General features: G+C 45.1%; 1 protein-coding gene across 5 annotated transcripts in view; it reads left to right on the top strand.

The window, feature by feature from the left end:
• The first annotated feature begins 14896 nt into the window (after positions 1-14896).
• The window catches only part of DACH1 (dachshund family transcription factor 1), a 370263-nt gene continuing 362908 nt past the window's right edge, over positions 14897-22251 (top strand). For 3 of the 5 annotated variants that reach the window (XM_037377577.1, XM_037377581.1, XM_037377579.1), the window contains exon 1: positions 14897-16100. In XM_037377577.1, coding sequence (XP_037233474.1) covers positions 15352-16100 — 749 coding nt within the window. In that variant the 5' untranslated portion in view covers positions 14897-15351. The remainder of the gene's footprint in view (positions 16101-22251) is intronic. The other 2 variants (XM_037377578.1, XM_037377580.1) reach the window with 1 other exon arrangement.

The raw sequence follows: 22251 nt of genomic DNA, 5'->3' as shown, positions 1-22251 counted from the left end.
TCTTAAACTGGAAAGAAAGTGTCAAGCCAATTACAGTAATAGGAAATAAGTTAAATTTTATTTGTATACTAAAGAATGGTCTAATAATCTTAAAGAAAAAAAGAAAGGGGAAAAAAAGAAAGGAGGCCAAAGACATTAGAATAAGAAATCACGTAATGAGATTTACCATTATTTTTTTTTAAGTCAAGTTTTATCATGACTGTTTAAAAATCGATAGAAAAAGTTCAGTGAGTGAGGAAGAGTTTAAAATATTAACATGATCACAGCAACTAAATGATAGTACAGTAATGAGCAAAATGGATAAAAAGAAAATTATGATCGATGAAATTAAGAAAAGATTAAATTGTAAACAAAGAAATGGGGTACCTAAACTAAAAGGAAAATTTGACGCATTTTACAATCTACTTGTGATAGAGGCCTGTCTTGGGTCACCTAGGACTTCTTTCCCAACATCAGCTTAGGGCTTATAGTTTACATTTACTGAATTTCTGCACTGAACAGGTACGCTTGTTTTCACTGACTGTATGAGGACACCAGACTCCTATCTCTGACACATAAACAAAGCATCTAAAGATAGGCTGTGTGAGTGCTGTCTAGAAGCAGTTGCCATAAAGTACGTCTGAGAAACTGGCAGCCTCTAGTTGGAAAGAAAAACCTAAAAGAAAACCTAAGGAAAAAAAAGAAAACAATACAATGCTTGAGTAGTGTTACTTTTCCAGAATTAAATCTATTACCTATCTTCAAAAAAGCACAATAATACCTTTGCAATTGCAAATATAGTCTTATTAAAGGACTAGGAATGATCAATACAATAAACTAGAAGGGCCCAGTTTGCATGTTTAGACACAGGCTAGATGTCTAATAAAAGGAAAAAATAGCCATACATGTTTGTCCTGTGTTTAGCTGAAGGGTTGGATAGTGCCAAGAGAGACTTTAAAGAGACCTACCTTGAGGTTGCTGCCACATTTCAGGGTAAGCATTCAAATATGACATGGACTTTCACTAAAGATGCAACAATTAAGCAGGGTAAGACTGTGTCTACTCCAGAGATCTTACAGTGTAAACATGCTTTATGTCACGGGAAAAAATTGTCATGAGGATTTGACCTGTGAAGGAGATTCACATACTGTGTCAGCACCTACAAACATTTCCCTGTTGAGATAGGATCCTCGTTTTTGTCCTCTGAGTAGCATTAATTTTGGCTGTGAGAAAAGGTAGAGAGAATACCCTGTGTGTGTCAGATCTGGTTCACAGGGTAAGCAACAGGACGTGAAGATGGCACGTCAAGAGTCCACAAAGCTCCACAATCTCAGTCATTCCCCAAACATTTATTTATGTAAATAGAGTTGGAAGCAAGCCCTGAAGATCAAAAAGTAGTGTAGTGAAATTATTTCTCTCAAAATGAGACTGGGAGGCTCGATGCTATTTGACAGGTTGAAGGAAAAGAGTTTACTATTTCAGATCTAATTAAAACAAAAGGTAGCATTAACATGACATTTACATGGTTCAAAACATGCAATATGTCCCTTATACCAGTATTTCCAACAGTGGGTAAAGAAAGAAACAACCTCTCTTTGGCCAGAACATGACATACTGTCCTTAACTTTTCCACAGGTGACCAAACCCCACCCTTCTTTTTACAGTCATATTTAGAATAAACTCCATATTTACAACACTGATCTTCACTTTCTAAACTATGGTTCAGTCTAGGTTTTCATAGCAACCCCAACATATATAGCAAGTCAGCTTCTAAAATTATTTTCTGCTTCTTCTCTGACTTTCTGGTAAAGATGAAAGGAGGCTAAATCATAATTTTGAAGGGTTTTATCCATTCCATGTTACACTTAATTGCACAGTAATCAAGGTTACTATATGCAACATCGTTGTTAAACCGAATGTATATATCAATAAAGAAAAAAAGAAGTAAATGTAACATGAAAAGAAGAGGAGACAGGGATAGAGACAGAAAATCAAGATAACAACTGCAGGTCATCCTAATGAATTATAAAAGGGAAGCCTAGAAAATAATTAATAACGAGCAATGAACTATGACTAGTGTCAGATTCCCTGCCTCTCTCTGGGCTGACATTAGCTGCCATTATAAACTGAGAAAAGAATTCCCCAAATAATTGCAAATAGCCACTAGAGATTCTGCACACCAGCCCACGTGTGTCTGTGGGCATGCTAACAAAAGCAACTTCTCAGCAAGCAGTATGCTAAACCCCTGGGACTGCTAATGCATCTGCTTCGGGGCAAACTTTTCAGGAGTTGCTACACAGACTTTTTAAGCATGTTCCTTTCTGAATTCTCTAATTTCCATATAGTTCTTTTCACTGAAGTTCATATTTCATTTGATTCCGGAGATTCTTGCAGTTTTCACTGCACTACACATTTAGCATTAGGGCAGGTTTTACAAAGCTGTTGGTTCTCTGCAGTTGAGAGTATTATTTTCAGCTTTATTTTAAACTAGGTTTTTATTATTATTCGTTTTGCTTTGGTTCGTTTTATACATAATATTTGGTCTTCAGTGACTCTCTGAGAGCCAGGCTGCTAAAAAATTATTCTTTTCTGTTGCTTTCTGCGAATGTAACACTCCAGCTACCCATCACCATTTACAGCCTCTGCCCTACAGAGGGCACCTTTGCCTTATTGGAACCGTTTCAGCGAGCGAGATAATCGGTGGTTATCAGAGAAATAACCGAGTCTTAAAGCGAAATCAGACTTCTCACAGATACAAGGACCTTGTTTGCCTGGTCTTTTTAATTAGCCAAGTTTTTTACTATAAATCAGCAGCAAGCAATAACAATGTTACATTCTGTATTATTATAGCCTCCACCAAAAAGTGAGATGAACTGGAGATTGCTAGAATATGAGTACTGAGATGAATTAAAAAGCCTAAGTTTGAGGAGGGGGGTATGGGTGTGGGTGTGTGTGTCCCATCCATAATTAAGGGTTTTGTCATTAAAAAATGTTTCTGAGACACGTACTAAAAACATTGTCCGTGGGAAAACAAGCTGTAGAAAGAAAGTCAACCATTTCCCAAATAAATCTTTCTAACAGTCTTCCAATTAGCAATTGCTATCTGAAAGCTGTTCAAGTGGAAGAAAGGAAGATTTTATTCTCCTTTGTAGGGTTAGACTATCAAAACTGACCCTAAAATTCTTATTTGGGAAAAATACCAATTGACTGCAAGACTGAGCCAAAAAGTAATTTTTTCCCCTTATTTTTTGGTGTGCTATTATTTATGAAGTGTCAAGTATATCACTCATAGTGTCTGCTGGTTCTGAATAAAACTACCAATACTTTTCTGTTCAGTATTGTTTTTCAGCTCAATCCGTAACACAGTCTTCCTTTACAGGTCGTTTCACTAATGTGTTAAGACAGATGCAAACATAGTTGATTTGTAAATGGCAAAGTGAAATTTCTAAAGAATAATCTTTCTTCTGTCATTTTGTATCTGTCTGACTATTCAAAACAAGCTACAGCTGTAAAAAGAAGTGCAAGACATTGCATTTATGCAACTCCCTAACAGGCTGGTACTATGTTAGTTCATATTAAGTGGGGGAAAACACACAAATAAATGCATCAGTCCCTTGGCATAATGCTCTTTTATGGTGTTCCTATCAATAAAAGTTACAAATAGCCTTATAAATTCAACAGCAGGCAACCTGTTGCAAGAAGACTTTAACTTCCCGGGGCTGGTTTCTGGGACTGATCTTGACTGTAAAGAATCTAACACAAAACCCAGCAAGGAATGTGCCCTGCCTTCCCTACATTTTTCTAGAAGTCTCTTATAGAACATGCATTCATGTTTACATTTTCAGCTTCAAATACCCAGCACAAAAGCACAAGAGCACAAAAACCTGAATCTCTAGTCCAGGCTGCTAAATTAATTAAGCAGGCCCCATATTAGTGAGTAACACTTTAATGCCATTGGAAATTGTTTTAGGGAGTATTTTAGCAAGCTCCTCTCGTGTTATAATTTTACTTCCTTTTTCTTTTCTAATTATAGGCCAAGGCTGGATTCCTCACTAATTAAGGAAACTTTTTTTTGATTATTTCATTTCTAGAAGTCAATAGGAATGTTGCCTATGTAAAGATTGCAAAATCAAGAGCTTGTACCTATAAAAATGTCTAATGTATGTTTTGTGACAATTACTGTAAAACAGTTGAAGCTACATTTTGACCAGTAAATTAAACAGTGCCAGGAAAGTTCCCAGGTACTGGAACATGATGGTCTATGCTGTAAAAGTATTTGAATGGCCCTCAGCACACTTTGAGTATCCTACAAACCAATTCCTGGGTGCAGCTGGAGGCAGGGGGAGGCTGCGTATCCCAGAGGGCCTTCCGAGCCGGCAGGCTGCTGCCACTACCTGCTTTTGGACAGAAAAGTTTACAAATATGCACATGTGCTAGTTGGCTTTATTGCATAGGAACATTTCCAGGCAAGTTTAATTTGCTAGCATAAACATAGCCTCCAAATCTGTATTTACTGCAGCCATTACAAGTCACTGTATTTAAAAGTGTTCAGCTATTGGCCCTTACTTGTAAACTGCACTGAGTTCTAAGTTTATATCAGTAGGAAACAAAACACTCAAGAAAACATTTTCTCGGTTATATATACTGCTATATGCATTCTTTTTCTTGTAATTGTTTCAGCTTGATAGTAAAAAATAAAACTTAGAGCTGTTAACAAAACATTTGTTTTGAATATAGCTTTATGGTTGTAGATAGAACATCTTAAAACAGAAAGTAAAAGCCATGGAATAACATTTTAGATGTATCTGAGCTACTTAGGCGCCCCACTTTCAACACAGGACAAATTTACCAGTGGGGAACAGAAAGCCTTCATTATCAGCACAGGGTACCCCATGGCGTTGGCAGGGAAGAGGCTGTACAGCCCAACAGCAAGTGTGGCTGAAATCAGCCCTTAAAATCTTTCCCCAGCAAGGTGGCACAAATGTTTACCTGAGAAGTAAGAGAGTCTACTGGAAGGTCTTCCGGCTGGTAGCAGTCAACTGGCTTAGGGTTTCCAAGGAAGAATCAGAGAAACCTTCACCATTACAGACCTCATATGTGATTGCTCATGTCCACTGCCACCATGTGGGAAACCCGCCTTAATTCTCTTGTTCTGTGAGAATGGTAGAAACTGGATGTGTGAAAACAGCTTTCCCACCCTGGAAGTGACCTGTCTAACAGGTTATTAGCTGTACCATAGGATGCAAATATGGACGCAGAAACAAATAGCCTCATTTTGGCTTTACCTTGCTTGAAGCCCACTTGTGTGAATGTAGTGAAACCAAGCGAAGACTGTGTTTAGGCAAAGACTCTCTCTTCAAAAATCCAGCAACACTGAAATTCATGCTTTCATCCATATGTCCAGCAAAGGAAACGCACACACTTGGTGAATTGTGTCGATGTGAGTTTGTGCACTAAGGGATTTAGGCACCTATTAAGTCATGTGACCATTGGTATGGCACCTGAATTTTTTTTGTGGATCTCTGTTGTCTTATCCCACCTCACGTGTGAAAACAGAATAGTCCTCAACTGCCTGAGAGTGATCATTAGACTGAAGGGTGTAATTAAGCAAAACTACAACAACTAATACTCTTGCTAACCAGCTAGATTAAAGCAACTTAGATGGTGCTAGCTCATTTTTCTTGCTTTGAAGTTTATGTTTTAAGTTTAGACTCCCATGTTTAAGAGAACAAGCTTTAATAAAACCAACTTGATACTATATATTTTTGACTTAAAAATATTTTGTATGGATAAAAAATTATTATTTTAATTCACTTCCTTCTATATTTTCACAATTTCTTAAATACATTTCTTACCCTAATGTATTCACTGTTTTTCTCCTATATTTTCCTTTGTTTTTCAAAATATAAGAATGAAATGCAGTTTTCTTATTTTATGCTTTTGGGTACTTTTGTGACTCAGCTTCTTTCTTTCTGGCATTAAGTACCTACTTATGGATCTACAGCTGTGCCTAAAGCTAAGAATGTATTGAGGAATTGCTGTCTTCATAAGTCTGTTTTTATTGGATAAATATTCCAAGAAGTTACTTTGTATAAGCACTCAAATACATAAGCTTAAAGTCCAGTATTCATACTAGTAAAATTTAATTGCATGTAAATCACTGAGCACTGAAAAGGAAGAGACAACAGTGAAGTTGTATCATTTATAAATTCAAACAAACAGTCATAGTAAAAGTCTTATGTCATTATCTATAAAAATCAACAGTGTATATTTTAAGGGAACTTATTTTGGCCATACTACACCTATTACATCTACCATAAAGATACAGGAACATTTTTTCATGTTTTATATCTACGCAAAGTATTAACTTGTTTACAAATGAGAGTCTTTTTTAGAAATGTGAAAATAGAGAAAATCAGGACTTCCTGCAAATTATTTTCAACTACTTTGGTATTCAGTGCCTTCTGTATTTATGGGTTTCTGTGACACATTTTTGGCATTTGAGCATATATTTTGGTGCTTTTTATAGACGAAGAAATGCTAACAACAACAAAGGAAAAGAAAAAGATGTGACTGTCAAATGGAGGTTGAGAAGAGACACATGTTAATCCTGGCCCACCTTCATCATCCACCAGATGATTTGAGACATTGAGTCCAAGGTATTTGAGAACATAGTTGGAGTTTTCCTTCTTGGCTAAAAAAGGTCTTAGTATCTCAAGAAGAGTATACAAAGTGAACCAATGGTTTACTGAAAGCTTTTAAAGACGGAGTTAGGTGACAGGATTAGTTCCTTGCCACCTACTTGTGACCCAGTTACCTCTTACAGCTTTGGGAATCCTGCATGGGAAATCATATTATGCCAGACACCATTGTAAGTGCTTGGATCTGACTGGGAACATTATCCAGTACCACAAAACACAACAAACAGTAAACAAATACTTGAGTATTCAGTGCCACTGTGAAAGTGTTTCTTAGGTTTATCAGCTTGGTATCTTCTACCCAGACAGAAGGGCTGTGTGTCACACAACCCTTGCAACGTCCATCCTCATCTCCAAAGCGAGAACCGACGGTTTCCAAGAAAATCTAAACACAGCCCATTATCAACCTCTGAACATGATGTATGTAATAAAAAACAAAACAAAACAAAAAAACACAGAACAAAAACACAGAACCCCAACACCTGAGAAAAGAAAGGGGCCTAACAGAAATAGCTCACAGATGTTTTGTAGTTTTGCATGTCAGGTGGGTATCCAAAACAGAAGTATTTCTAGCATTGTTCGTGTTTCCCACCAAGTCCTTACAGCTGGGCAGCCCTTCCAAATCCTTTCCTAATGACAGTGTGAAGATGCTGGCTATGAAACACTTGCTGCATTCACACACCTTCTCAAGCCAAGGAGGGACTAGTGAGATGGGAAGAAGCAGGGAAAGGACAACTTCTCCATCTCTGCTTTTTCTAAGCTTCCACTTAGACAATGAAGAAACAAACCCCCACTTAATCAAGGATGAGCTTAAACTTTATTTTGTCCGTATCGCATTCCTCAGTTCTTCCCACACTTCCTTCCCCCCAAAGGATGTTTCTCCCCAGGGCCGGCCCGCGGGGAGCGGAGAGGAGCGCAGCTGGGCTGCACCACCACCACCACCAGCACCAGCACCACCCCCCATGCACAGGCACTAGTGGGTGCTGCAATTTCTATTCAGTTGCTCTAACCAACAATATTGCACATTGCATCCAACTGGTTGGATTTGTGTGCGTGTGAAAAACTGTTCCTTAAATATAAAAGACTTCATCTGTGTGTGCCGTCTACAGGCAGCTGTCATTTATGTTTCTTTGCTTTAATGGAGCTGAGATGGGGGAGGTCACTGGACAAGAAAGCGCATTTTAATTTTATTTTCTTTTTAAAGGAGGACCTCGCGAAGCAGCACCCCGCGTAACAGCTCAGGGCTAAGAAATGAGGTGTTGCTCCGGTTATACTGCACAAAACATCCATGAAGTCCCCAAGAAGCACAGCTGAAAACTGTTCGAAAGAGCTGTACGTACCATGTTAAATCTGGGCTTCTTTTGGTGTGGTTGGCAACATAACTTTTGTCTAGGCTGGGGGGAGGAGGCACTTTTTACAAAAAAATCTCCTCCACTGACACGTTTCTCCTGTTTTATTTAACAAAGAAGGGATCTCTTTGGTACTACTGCAAGAGACCTGCGGAAAAAAAAAAAAAACAAAAAAAAAACCAAAAACAAACTCGGCTCATTACCCGAGCCTACTTAGCAACTTTCAGACTTTGTTCCTCTGCATTGCTATCTAAACACAGTAGACAGAAACGGGAGATAACGCTCCCATGCAAATGAAGATAACAGTTGCTCGCCCACTCTCCGCTTAGGATCGTGGAAGACACACTGGTTTCCCCCAAAGCAGTTCCCCTCCGCCCCACCCCCCCTCCCACCCCACCCCCGGTAGCCTGCTGCATGCAAAGCCAGTGCATTGTCCTCTGACAGCTGATGCTTATCGTCCCCGTGGGGGTATTGTGTTTCAGCTCGTGGCGCTGGAAAACCTTGTAACTTTCTTTTGAAGTTAAATGGCTTTATTTTGTTTCCATGTATGAATAACTCTCCGAAGAACTAGAGTGACCCAAAAGCCGACCCGTTTACAACGCCCGTCCAGCCAACCTGTTCCCCGGCCGGTCGGAGCTTTGCACAAGAAGATCTCGGATCAGCAGGCGGGCGGGTAGGAGGAAAGCGGGGGGAGGCTCCTCAACCAGCCCAAGTTGCATCGTAATTAAATTTTATTTAATCCTACCGAGGCATGCAAAATATCGAACAAAACACAAGTTTAAGTAATTTGTTTGTATTCTTACCTGTAGGAGTTGGAAATTAACAGCCCCGCTAGTTTACTGTTAAGCCTGGAGAGCGAGAGATTGCTTTGCAAACATTACAGTTATTATGTCTGCAGTTGGTACTCTTTGTATAAATTATTGATCAGCCATCTTATTTTTCTTTCTGCTTAATGGATATTATAGCATAGCCGTTTACACGCCATAGTTAAGGTTGTGTCAGCACTTCCATTTATAACATCCCTCTCTTACCCAGAGTTTATAACTCGCTATAAAATTCCGCTCTGGGCTGAAACTTTTCAAGCAAGGGACTTTTAAAGGTGTGTCGTCGCCCCGGTCCCCGGTGTCGTGTGTCGTCCCGTGTCGTCGTGTCCCCCCTCCCCCCCATCAAAGAACAACTAGAAATGTTTGTCTGCTTTTATGAAATATGGGCATAATAAAGGCAACCCCCCCCACTCCAGTGTTTCTCATTCACTTAAGTGACTCGCGGAGGAAAAGGCTGCGTCTCGCAGGCTGTCAGCTCATATAAAAAAAAGAACCCAGTGTGCTTTTTTATTACTATTATTATTAAGGGAAACAATTAGCGCTCGAGCCGCAGCCCTCCGCCCCGCCGGCCGCGGGGGCCCGATCCGCGGCTGCCGCCCCCTCCCTCTCCCGCCCCGCGGGCGGCGGCACCGAGCCCCGCAGCCGGGACCGCGGCGGGAGGGAGGGGGGGGAGCGGGGAGGGGGGGATGCCGCCGTCCCCCGCGGCTCCGGGCGCGGGGCAGGAAAAGCGGTCCCCTGCCACCGGCAAAGATCGGGGTGCGCACTGGAAAACCGGGAACATTTAAAAATCGGGCCGGCTCTCCAGCGTCTGTATTTCGATTAGCCTGGGTTGGGAGCTGGGGGTGGAGTGGCTGGGTGAACTAATTCTGTAAGGGGAGGGGGCGGGGGGTTAGGGGGCAGCACGGGAAAGGGCATCTCAGATTAGATCACCGCTTTAACATAATTTAATGGCAGGGGCTTTGTACTTCCTAATTATTGCTCTGAGCGACTTTTCCTACCTGTTGGTAGGTGAATTAACACGTTGGACTGAGGACCTCTAATGAGAGCCCAAGTATAACTTTAAACATCACGGAGGGCTCCCCGTCTATTTCAGTCCTCATTTAATTCACGCAGGGAAGTTGCTTATAATTTCCTTGTCGTAGCAGCTTTCTCTCTCGGCTGTCAGTTGCCAGGTGGATGTCAGCAGGCAGTGCCCAGTCACCTGCTCCATCCGTCCCGAGGCAGCCCGAGAAGGGAACCCGACCCGCTTCTCCATTTGGCTGCGGGAGCTGCAACGTGACCAACAGGCTCAAATCAACATAAGGATGATCTTCGTTACTGACTTCGAGACATATTTCCTGAAGTCAGAACAGCGACGTAAGGGGAAAAAAAATTGTAAATGAGCAAGTAGCTTAATTGGCGTTTGGTATTTGCAATTTGCATAGATGCGCTTGTGCGTGGGTGTGGGTGCGTACGTGTGTTTGTGTGTGCGTGTGTGTCGGATGCAGGGGAAGAGGGAGGGAAGGGATGCGAGGGTTCCCAAGCCGTCGGTTATTGCAGCTCCCCGTACAGCGCGCCCGAGGTCACAGCACCAGTTAGCATCACCGGTGGGAACACCCGTTACTCGAGGGGGTGAAGGGGGAAGAATCGACGCATACCCCTCTGGGGCTAAATCCTGCCCTTGTACTCGGGCGCTGAACACCTCGGAGCCGGGGAGATCGCTCGCGGGGGCAAAGCCGGCACAGGATGCCCCGGCGCTGGAGCGAGTGGGTTCGGCAGGGCGGGTGCGAGCTGCCAAGCCCGCAACAGTCCCCTTCCAGCCTCGTGCTGGGGATGTGCAGCCACTGCTTTCAGCTCTCCAGCTGAGAGATGCACGTTAAACAATCAGCCGAGGTGATAATTTGCTCTCAGGTTCTCGTTTTCAAAGACTTGGAAAGTTTTTTTTTAATGGCTCTTGAAGTTTCTTCCCTTCCATTCTCCCACCACGTTTTTGTTAAGCAGGCACCATACGTAAACACAAATTGCAGTAAACAGAACGGGAAAGCAATCTTGCCATGTATTCTGGACTTTTTATGATATATGGTGGACTGTTCAGAAGTGTATGCTATTGTTAAAGCTGTTTGTGCCGGGTGTGCTAATGCACTGTTTGATTGAGTGAATTAGCAGTCATAACAATCTGGCAGTCTGGCCATAGAAGTGTGCTCAAATTGATTTGTGTTATGGCTGGACTGGAAAATCTAGTGTTAGTTGTTTTTTGCCCTGGGGCATTGTTTGTACCAAACTCCACTTTTCATTTAATTTTCCAATAGATTTTTGAAAGACCAAAAGGTTTGTGATCAACGTTTGCTACACTTTATTATTATTCAGTTATTAAAAATATCCTGTGAGTGATTTCAGGTTCCCCAAAACCTTGCTTTCAATTAGAGTAAACATAATTAGCGTGACATCGTGCTTGGAATGGTAAATCTCCCTTTGTATCTATTAAGCATGTTATCTACTTGTCCTGTCACTGAAAGGAATCCAGTTTGTATTTGTATTGGACAAGGTCTGTGCTAGTTTGACTATAATGCAACAATTAGAAAAACAGCACTGCAGTATCCAATTTCTTATTACTGGTACAACACTTCACAACAACCTCAACTGTATTCATTGTGTTTTCAATGTTTAGTAAATACCTGGTGGAAGGGGGAAATAAAGGATCCCAACTCACAGACTTACATTTCTATGAGCCTATTTTGCTGAGCGATGCAGGGGGGATTCGGTATGAGGTCCCTCCCCCTTTCTCAGTCTTCCCTCTAAATAACAGATAGCTCCTGAAAGGAGTATTGCTGCTTGAGACCCTGGAGATTAAAAGCAAAACAACTTACCTTCCCTTTGCCAGTACTTGCTCCTTTCTTAGAATCTTCTGCTCAGCAGTCGTTTGCAAGAGTTATAATGCAGCATGATTAAACCTGAAACATTACTCTATTGATCACACAGAAAGCTTTGTTGAAATCGTTTAGTTCCTTCTCTTCAGAAACCGGTGAACAAAATAGGTCACTAGACAAGGATATGACAAAATACAAGACAGAAAGGAATTTCTCAGGAAAATAAATTCAAAAGGAATGCAGGAAAAAATATTGTGGATGAACTTAACATGGTAATACACTACTCATCCTTACCAGGTGCCTATCTTCAGTATGTGTCCCCTCCCCTTGGTCCATTCCTTCACATACATTCAGAAGATAAATACTTTTTCCTCGTTGCCTTTTTTCCTTAATTAATTTAAATATTTAATTATAAATAATAACTGAAGAAGGGGGAGGGAGCTGATTTACTATCCTATCTCCTGTCAGTCAGGTATTCAGATTCCTTAAAATGCAACAGCTACAATGCATTTTCTAATTGCATTTTACCCTTTACAGCTGCCCTCAAAATTATAATTTAGTGAAATAGTGGACTCTGTATCAGACTTTTTTTAGTGCAATTACAATCACTGTCAATACTTCTCACTGCTTTAACGCACATTTTAATATACAAAATAGTAAAAAAAAAAAAAAAAAAAAAGAGAGAAGCAGAGAAACAGAAAGAATACCTGCCCTGAACATGAGCAGAACAGAAACCCTGCTTCAAACAATATTCCAGGAAAGAAATTAAAGACTTCTTAATTAGTGCAGCAATTAAGCTTTCTTGGTCGCATTTTAATCAGCCCAGGCCCTATCAAAGGACAAACAGAACGATTTGCAGGTCTTTGAATTTTAAACAGTCTTATTGATTTCAGCACCATAAGTCTTCACTTGACACAGGGAGAATTTTCAAATATCAGTTACAGTAATTTGAGTTTTGCTGATATCAACTCAGGGAGAAAAAAAGAAAACACCCAACAATATCATTACATGAAAGGGTCAGTGAGTAAGAGAAATGAAATCTAAAAAAGTTTACAAAGAGCAACCTCTGGATTTGTTGGTGTTTATGTGAGCGAATTAAAATAAATCCAGTCGCTCTCCATAATCATTAGAAACACTTACCAAGCCAGAAGCCTTGAGGAGCCTTGAACCTTTTCATAAACCTCTTTCTAGGTTTCTAATCCCATTGTTGCACTGAAATGATCAAGGTTAACCCAAATCTGTGGTAGTAAACCCTTTCAAACTACATTTTCTTTATATGGTTTTGAACCATGAGGATTATATATCCGTGAGGGCACACAGCAAGAAGAAAAGCAGAAGGGCTGGTGTGCATCGTGTTGTAGGGAAAGCAGAGAAAAAAAATGAAATGGTAGATTTCTTAATTCAGAATTCACTCAGATCTCCAAGAGGCAATATCACGCATGTCTGGCTCTGTCCTGATCTTCTCAAGGACCTGTTCTGTCGTCACAAGGTGTAAGAGAAAATGAAAGCATAGTTGAGGCAAAGAAAATATGGACAGAGCTGGTTTTCAACAACTGAAGAAGAAAGATGCAGTGCGTTTACATTTTTAAATTACAAGTTCTATGCAATGCTAGATCCCACCCGTGGAACTCAGGTTGTACAAGTTCTTCCAGATAAACGTTCTGCAAAGCACCTATAAACGGCTTGAAGAAGTGTTCTGCACAGTTGTGGGTACACCAGACTTCAAAACAACATGACCCTTTGTATTTTCTCCGTGCCATCAGCCTATTCTTAAGATTTTAGTGCAGGACAGCAAAAATTTTGCTAGCAAATGACACGTTTACTGGTATCGGAACACAAATTCTTGTAGCTTGAATTTAAAAGTACAATAAGCAAGTAGATCATATAAAAGTAGTTTGTATCTAATAATGTGGAAATTCCCCTGCATTGAATTACTACAGCTGGGATTATCTCCTCTGTAGATGTGTCATCCCATGAGTCATATCTCACATAATTGTATACATTTAAAAAGGGCGCACATACATGCATCGCAATTCACGAAGTACAAAACGTGTATTTTTAACACGGGAAGCACCACGTACACACCGAACCTTGTTTTTGCACGACCGCCCCCCCCCCCCGTCTGTAAAGGCTGCCCATTTCTTTAACCTTTTAAAAAAGCGAAGTGCCCTCGAGGGAAGCAGAAGCAAGCCCCGGGCTCTCCCGACCGACCCTAACACCCCACGCAGCCGAGCCGCTAAACACGCGTTAGAACTCCCTCCCCAACTTCGGCGGCGGGCAGGTAGCACGCGGCGCACGGGGCCCGGCCACGCCAGACGCGGCGCGTCCTGCCGCCCGCGCCACTGCGCATGCGTGGGCACACGCAGCAGCTGACTTTCCGCGCTACCTGCCCCGGGACGCCGCCGCGGGGGTTCTGCGCGACGCCGACACCTGTTGCGTGGCGGTGCCTGCGCGGGCCGGGCGGTCCCCACACTCCCCCTCCCACCCCCCAAGTTAGTTCGGGGCCGCCGCGGCCCCCCCTCGATGCGGTTTCCCGACGGCGTGACCCGCGGCGCCCCGTCCCCCTCGATCCGTGGCCGCCGTCAGGAAGGTCTCCGCGAGCGCTGCCGCGTGGGGCTGCCCTTGCGCGCCCCGCGCAGCCGCCGCTGCCCGCGCAACAAAGGGGCCTCGGCGCTGTCCCCGGACCCCTCGGCAGCAGCTTCCACCCCGCCGGGAGGAGCGTCTGTGGTTCCGGGAGAACAACAGCGAGAGCAACAGACCCGTCCGGAGGTTTCTGCTTTTGTCCGCGGGCGCCCCGGCCCCGGCCCGGCCCCGGCAAGGTGCGCGGCCAGCGCCCGCCCCGCACCCCCGGTTCCCCGCTCCCGGCCGGCTTCGGGGGAGCGCTGGAGACGCTCGTGTTTCCTCACAAACTGTGTTGACAAGCGACTGCAGAAAAGGGCTGGGAAAATTACATCTCGTCTCTGGTGGGGTGAAATATGAAACATGTAATCTAACGGTTCCTGAAAGGAGGGGGGGCGGGGGGAGACTTCTCTCCCTCTCTCTGTTTTCCTGCTCCGGGTTCCTGGTTGGATAATTTGGGTTAATACTAGTGAGTGAGCCTTTTGCTGCTTCAAAGGGTATTTCAAGTTGCCGGAGCTCCTCCCCTCCGCACCGTGTGACAACAACAACTCGTCCAGCGAGCGGCGGCGGCAGCCAGCACTTCCCAGCTCATTTTCTCTCTGTCATTCCCCTCTCAATCTTTGATCAATGTACTTGCCAGAGAGAACCGAAGTCCTTCAAACCTCCTCCTTTTCACCTTCGTCTTTAACGTGGTGCTAGAGCAAGGACCACAAAAAGAAACTGCCCTCCCCCCTCCCCTCGGCCCCAGCCCCGCCGCCCGGAGCGGACTTCTCCTCCTCCTCCTCCTCCTCCGTCCCCACTTGCGGGACACTTTGTGCGTTCTCTCTCTCACTCTGCCCCCTGCTCTCTCGCTCGCCGCAGCACCTGATCCGGGGTTATCCCCCCCCCTTCTTCTCCCCCCTCCTCCCTTCTCTCCTTTCCTCCTTTTTTATTTTTTTTATCTTTTTTTTTTTTTTTTTAATTTTTCCCCTTTCCCCTGCGTGTGTGTGTGGGAACTTTCCCCCCTCCCCCTGCCCCCTCCGCCGTATATGTGACCATGGCCGTACCGGCTGCTTTGATCCCTCCGACCCAGCTGGTCCCCCCTCAGCCTCCGGTCTCAACTTCTGCCGCCTGCACCACCACCACCACCACCTCCTCGTCGGCCACCTCCTCGTCGGCCACCTCCTCTCCGTCTCCGTCCATCGCTCCCCCGCCGGCCGCTTCGGGGACAAACCTATTCCGGCCGGAGCCCATCGCGGCGGCGGCGGCGGCGGCGGCAGCGGCGGCCACAGTCACCTCCACCACCAGCGGCGGCGGCGGTAACGGCAGCGGCGGCGGCGGCAGCCCCAGCCTGGGCACCGGCGGCGGCGGCGGCGGCAGCAGCGGCGGCGGCGGCAGCAGCAGCGGCGGCGGCACCTCCACTCCCAATGCCAGCGCGGCCAGCGCGGCCGGCAGCCTGCCCGGCAAGCCCGTGTACTCGACCCCGTCCCCGGTGGAGAACACCCCCCAGAATAACGAGTGCAAGATGGTGGATCTGAGGGGGGCCAAAGTGGCCTCCTTCACCGTGGAGGGCTGCGAGCTCATCTGCCTGCCCCAGGCGTTCGACCTCTTCCTGAAGCACTTGGTGGGGGGCTTGCACACGGTCTACACCAAGCTGAAGCGGCTGGAGATCACGCCCGTCGTCTGCAACGTGGAGCAGGTCCGCATCCTGAGGGGGCTGGGGGCCATCCAGCCCGGGGTCAACCGCTGCAAACTCATCTCCAGGAAGGATTTCGAGACCCTCTACAACGACTGCACCAACGCCAGGTAACCGCCGCAAGGCACACGCACACCCCGCGGGACACCCCCGCCGCCGCCGCCCCCGTCCCACCCCCGCGCGGTGCGGCCCGGGCGGACGCTGCGCCGCTTCCCGCTGCCACCGCGCGGGCCGGGGGGGGGGGGGGGGGGGGCGGCCTGCAGCCGCGTGCGTTCGCCCCCTCTCTCTCCTCGCTGTCCCGGCACCCAGCCGGCCTCCTCCGCAGCCGGCTGCGCCGCTCCTCGGCGGGACGGAGGGAGAGAGGGAGGAGAGAGGGTGCTTCTGCCCCCCCTCCCTCTGCGCCCTGCAAGTATCGCCCTGTCATTGCCCCCTTCCCTCCCCCCGGCCGAGGCGTGCCGGGGGCTCGGGACTGCCGCGGGGAGCGGAGGGCCGGCGGGGCCGCGGAGAGGGTGGCGGGGCCAAAAAGTGCTTTCTGACCGACCCCCCTCCTCAAGTTTATCCCTGGACGTGTCTTTGAAACGAGCGGCCCTGAGAAAAAGCTGCCCGAAGGGTGCACAGGAGTGGGCGGGGAGCGGTCCAGGCGGGGGTGGGGGGGGCAGCGACACACAGGCACTCGGGTTTCGTGTGACTGGGATGGGGCGCCGGGCCGCCTGCCGGGCGGAGGGCCTGGCCGGGGTGGGTGGAAGCCACTTGGCCATCAGCTGCTGTCATATATCCGAAGGGGCACGTGCACTTTTTGTATAGGTCTATGAGGCAGTTGCCACATGGCGAACGGGGCGGGGGGGTGGGGTGGAGGGAGGGCGGGAAGACCGTGAGGAGGAGGTGGTGGCGGCGGCGGCTGCGGCCGCTTTGGGGTAGCGGGGAGGGGTGCCCGGCGGCCGGGCTGGCCTGCTCCCTCCGGGGCGGGGTGGGCGTGGGGGGGGGGTCCCCGTGGAGCAGGTGCGAGCGGCTCCCGGCCCCCGCCAGCCGCGGAGAGGGCGACGGTGGCAGCGGGAGCGGGGATGGTATCTGGCCAAGGCTGAATCCGGTTACCGCGCTATTCTGCGCGGGCGCGGTGGCGGGGATGGCGCCGGGGGCGGGAGGGCAGCGCTCCGGGTACCGCCGCGCTGCCCTGCCGTGCATCCGCGGGTCGGGGGGTCAGCGGAGGAGAGGTGAGGCCCCAAACTTGGCACAGCCGGGGAGGGGTGTTTGGGGGGGGGCGGGGTGCGGAGGAGAAGGAGCGGGCAAAAGAGGAAATTCCTGCTGCGGTAGCAGCCGGCTTTGCAACCGAGGGCGAAAATGTGGGGCTGTTATCTCTCAATCTGTAGGTTACAGGGCTGAAGCTGCTTGATAAGGAGAAGGGATCACATAACAGCCGTGACCCCGAGATCAGAGCGGTCGGAAGCGCCTCCAGTTCCCGGGGGCTCCCCCGGCCTGGGGCGGGGGGCTCCGGCTCTGCCGCGCTGGAGGGGCGGTGGGAGCACCACACGGAGCGAGGGCTCGCCGAGGAGGAGGGCGCGGGCAAAGTCCCGACGATACTTTCAGTGTACGCAAATAAACAGAGCGGGCTCCTTTCACTTTCCTGTTGTCAGATTTCAAGGTGCAGCAACCGCCAACACGTGGGCAGCTAACCCCGCGCGGGGCCGTGCCGTGCCCTGCCCTGGTGGCGGGGGCTGTGACATCCCCTCCGTCCCCCCTGCCCGAGGCGGCGGGGGGCAGATGGGGCTCGCCAGCCTAGAGCGGGGCGAAGCACGGCACTTACTCTGCGGTGGCTGTTGCTCGATGGATTGTTGAAGTTCCTGAATATTCAGGGTAGCAGGACAAAACAGCCTGGAATAACTTCCAGGCGCTGACATAACTGTAGCTGCTCGGGTAACTGCTGTTGTTTCATGTGGAATCAACATGAATATTAATAGCTGCTCTTAGACGATTGGGGTGTTGGTTGTTTTTTTGGGGTTTTTTTGTGGTTTGTTTTTTGTTTTGTTTGTTTTTTTTTTTTTGCGTGGCATGTAACAACTGCACGAGTGCCAAGATTTGGTCCTTAAAATAAACTAATGGAAGTTTTCTTTTGCCACGGTCACTGTAATTTTAACACGTGAAATTAAAAAATACAGAAACTTTTTTTTTTTTTTTTTTTTTTTGGGCGGGGGGTATGGGGTCACTGGTTCCTGGACTTTGCAGGGATATAGAAGGGTTTGGCAGCCTGTTTGTAACATGGGTTGATCACGTAAACACCACCGAATCGGCCGGGTTTCAGCTGTTTCTGAGGTCTGCTGTGTTATCATCTGGCGTAGTAGAAATTACAGTTGTGGGTTCAGAAGTGGATAGGATTTGACCCTTAAAAAGTGTAATTGCAGTAGACTTATTTATACATCCATTAAGCAAATAACTTAATGGAAAGGATATACAATAGGTATGCAAAATGTATCATTACAGTATAGACAAATAAAGCAAAGTGGGTCAGTGAGTTTTGGTCAAAATGGATGATACCATCAGAAGATAAATCTGTATTTACTTTCTGGGTTTCCCCTCCAATACATTTCACTGTGATTCTCCTTTCCTTACAGATTAATTATTTTTAATTATTTCTGACGTTACAGTAATTACGCAGGATATTTTATTCTCCCCAGTTCAGTGATTTAAGTGACCTTTCCAGACTCTCAGTTACTGCATACTTTAGCCGGGTGATGTCTTTTGTATCTGGGTGGACACTTACTGTTGGGATAGAAGCTCTAAGAGCCAACTCCATCCTAGCGGCTAAATTGTTATACTCATCAGATTCAGAAAATTTGAACCAGCATCTTATCACCGTTATATTTGTCTCATAATCAGCTGATGCACTCGAATACACTAATCCCTTTTTGGAAAGCTTCATCAAGGTTAATACGTTATTTAATCAAAAAAGGCATCCAAATAAAGCCATTACTTTGTTGTTCTTTAAATGGATTGAATCGTTAGTTGCCAGTTGCTGTGGAAATAATTTGTAATAACTTATTTCGTGATGGAAAACTTTTAGAGGTGTTTCACTAAAATGATACATTTTAACTGTGATATTGCTATTTAAAAAATCAATAAAACAAAAATCAATAAAACACCAAGGGATTTTCTATTGAATGCTTAATGTGGAGGTCTGTAAAGTGAATTGGTTTTTGTGTTTATTTGTGATACTACTAATAATAACATGATACTAAAGGACCTTTTTCTAAATTAGGCTTCTGTATCAGTTCACTGGAAAAATAAGCTTCCGTTATGGAAGATGACTTTTCTTTTCTGGTCATACTGACCTTTGCTTTTATTTTCCTCATAAAAAGCACTGGTCGCCAAACAGAAATCCAGGAAATAGCAAACTGTGCATTTAGCTTACATTCCGATTAAACGGTTTGACATTAATGGGATGTTAGAAAGCCATGTGCCAAACAAACGGGGAGGATAAAGGCAAAACATGGAAAATATTTAAAGCTACTAGATGCCAGTCGAGTCAGTTTTCTTGAATGTGTGCGTGAAAGAGAGTACCGAACGGCGCACTGGATGTCACCTGCCTGGGATTAATGACCTGGAAGCTATTGATCACAGATTGTTTCTGGTCTCTTGTGTTTTGAGCACTTGTCGTGAAATGTTACCATGCTGGGTTCCTTCGTGGAGTTTTCCCATAGACTTAGGTTGGCTTTGGATCGTGTCCACCCGAGTAAAGACTAAAAGCGTGTGCCTTCTTCTGACCTCCCTCCTGTGGCCGGGATATGTTAATCTTTTCTGACATTTGAAGATGATTTTGAATGAGTTCGCTGACATTCATACTTAAAGCAGGGAATTATTTGCACTGTTTGGAAGCTATTTACAAATTTTGGAAAACAACCTAATTGATTTTTGAGTATAAAGGGGAAAGATGCTGAACATGAAACAATTCTCTTCAAAGCCTGTCTTACACGGCAGTTACTCAGTCTCTCTTTGCTAGCTTCTGCTTCTCTCAAATTATGTGGACCTAGCATGTGCTTGTTTACTGAATACTGCACGCTTGCATAGTTTTTCCCCGTTTGTATTAATTAAAGGAGTATCTCACCCAGATAGGTTAGTACAGATCATAGGTATTTTAAATGAACAGGTCAGCAAGTGCAGCTGGAAGGAATGTCAAATACGTAGTATCTGCAGTTTATATTGATGACCTTCCTTCTTGCCACAGATTACTAAAATATAATCAGCAGAAATATGGTAGGTTTTACAAGCAAAGACGACTTCTGGAAGGCCAGAGGATAAATTGTAGTAACTATAAAGGAGTGAAAGGTTTGGAGGTGGCTTCCTCAGACTTAAAAAAAACCTGAAAGACTCCAGCTGCTCACAATAACAGAACTTTAATATCCATCTTATGGTTATTTATTTATTGGTAGATATTACAAGTTAGAAGCTGAGATCTTTGGGCCATGCTTATTACAACAGAACAGAGAATTTATCCCTTTAATCTGATGCTTAGTCCCTGGCATCAGCCCAGTATCTGATACTTGAGGAAGGGAACACTTCTCCCCAGTGAGCGTTCGTTGCCTGTTGTGCAACGCTGCCGGTGCTGTTCCTCTGCAGGGATGTGAGGGGCTGCTAGTGGTGGGCAGAGGGACGTTTTTTTCCTTGATTACTTCATGTGATTTTCCTGAAGTGTTCCATTTGATTTACTCCTCCTTTATCTTATAGCTATGACTATTGGTAAAGTTTTATGGGTTTTGTTGTGCGTTTTTTCTTTTTTTTTTTTTTTTAAAAACGTTTCACCAGTAGCTGTAGTTTATATAAAACTGCACACTTTTGTTGTCAGTTTTGTATCAACTTACCAGAATGGACTGTGGGAAAGCACAGCGAATAGCTTTGTTATTTCCACAAACTATTACTATCTGTGTTCAAATGCTTGGTTCAGTCTTGGGCCTCCACTCTCTTTCTGCAGCTGGAGGCATGGTGCCTGAGGCTACTGGTCCTACCTGGGATGCTGGGAGCGCGCCCCACAGCGTGCCCCCTAGGGCTGGCACCTGGGGGGCTGCCGTTCCCACATGGGCATTTGTCTCCACTGCTTCTCAGCACAGCAAACCAAAATGCACTTAAAGTCATCTTATTTACTCTACTTGCCTGCTTAATGTTTTGGAATCTGGAGTGTGTTCGGAATGTTTGTTGGAAATGCTAGTTTTGTTTGACTGCCATTGAGTATTTCTTCTGTTTTCTCCTGTTACTAGATCGTTCCAGACGGCTGTTTTTGCCTATCTCTGCAATTCATCATCTAAAGTGAATTGCATACGAAACAGAGAATTGTCATACACTGGATTGAATTTCAGTATTTTTCTTTTGAACTATTATCGTAGATACATTAAATTATTACTGCAATCCCTGCTGGTCTGATACAGGTAAATCTCTTTCAGTGTTGCCAGTATTGCCTCTTCATGGAGGAGCTTTACAAGTTTAGCGGTAAAAATTAATTCCTGGCTGCAGGATAGCAGAGGGAGTAGTCAGAAACTACGGAGTTTTATCAAAATTGTATGAGCCAGCGAACCAAGAGTCTGAAACAACCACAATGCCTGTCTGTTTTTAAGCAACAGGACTGGATTTAGATCTTCTTTGTTCTTTTATAAGTTAAATATGTTTTGTTTAAAAAATAACGTTTGGGGCATCTGCTTTGCATTATGAGTTAATTCCATTCATTGTTTTAAACTAGTTATTAACCTTTTGCAAATTATATGCTGCACATGAACAGTAATTTTTTCAATACTCTTTAAATGTGCATACTGTAACAGCGCCATAATGTGGACTGACATAATATGAATTGACAGTAAATTTTTAGTTGCCTAAATAAGTATTTAAATGATAGAGCTGAAGAGTCATCTGCAAAAAGCTATTATGATCCAGAGAGTTAATTCATATATAGATAATTTCTCCAGCATGCATTAAGGAAGAATTTTTCTTTTCCATCATCATTTAAATTATTTTCAAAAATCCTGAAACATAAACAAAAAATCTTCATATTTAGTATCAAGGTATGTCTGTGACTTGATAAATTCCAGGTTGCTTTGAGTAACTTTACCCTTAACCCATTATGTTTTGCTTATTTCTATGATGCGGTGCTCAGCCAGGGGCATCTCCTAACAGGTCCTGATGTTTCATTTCATAAGCATTGCAGAATATTGAAATGTAATCTCTTAAATATGGAATTTTAGCTTTAACTGTGAATAACTGTGAACTGTTTAAAACTTCTTTTTT

This window comes from Falco rusticolus, chromosome 2 (genome assembly GCF_015220075.1).
Source record: "Falco rusticolus isolate bFalRus1 chromosome 2, bFalRus1.pri, whole genome shotgun sequence".
NCBI classification, from domain to species: Eukaryota; Metazoa; Chordata; class Aves; order Falconiformes; family Falconidae; genus Falco; species Falco rusticolus.
Note: the sequence above shows the minus strand (reverse complement) of the source record. Positions and strands in the feature narration are given on the sequence as shown.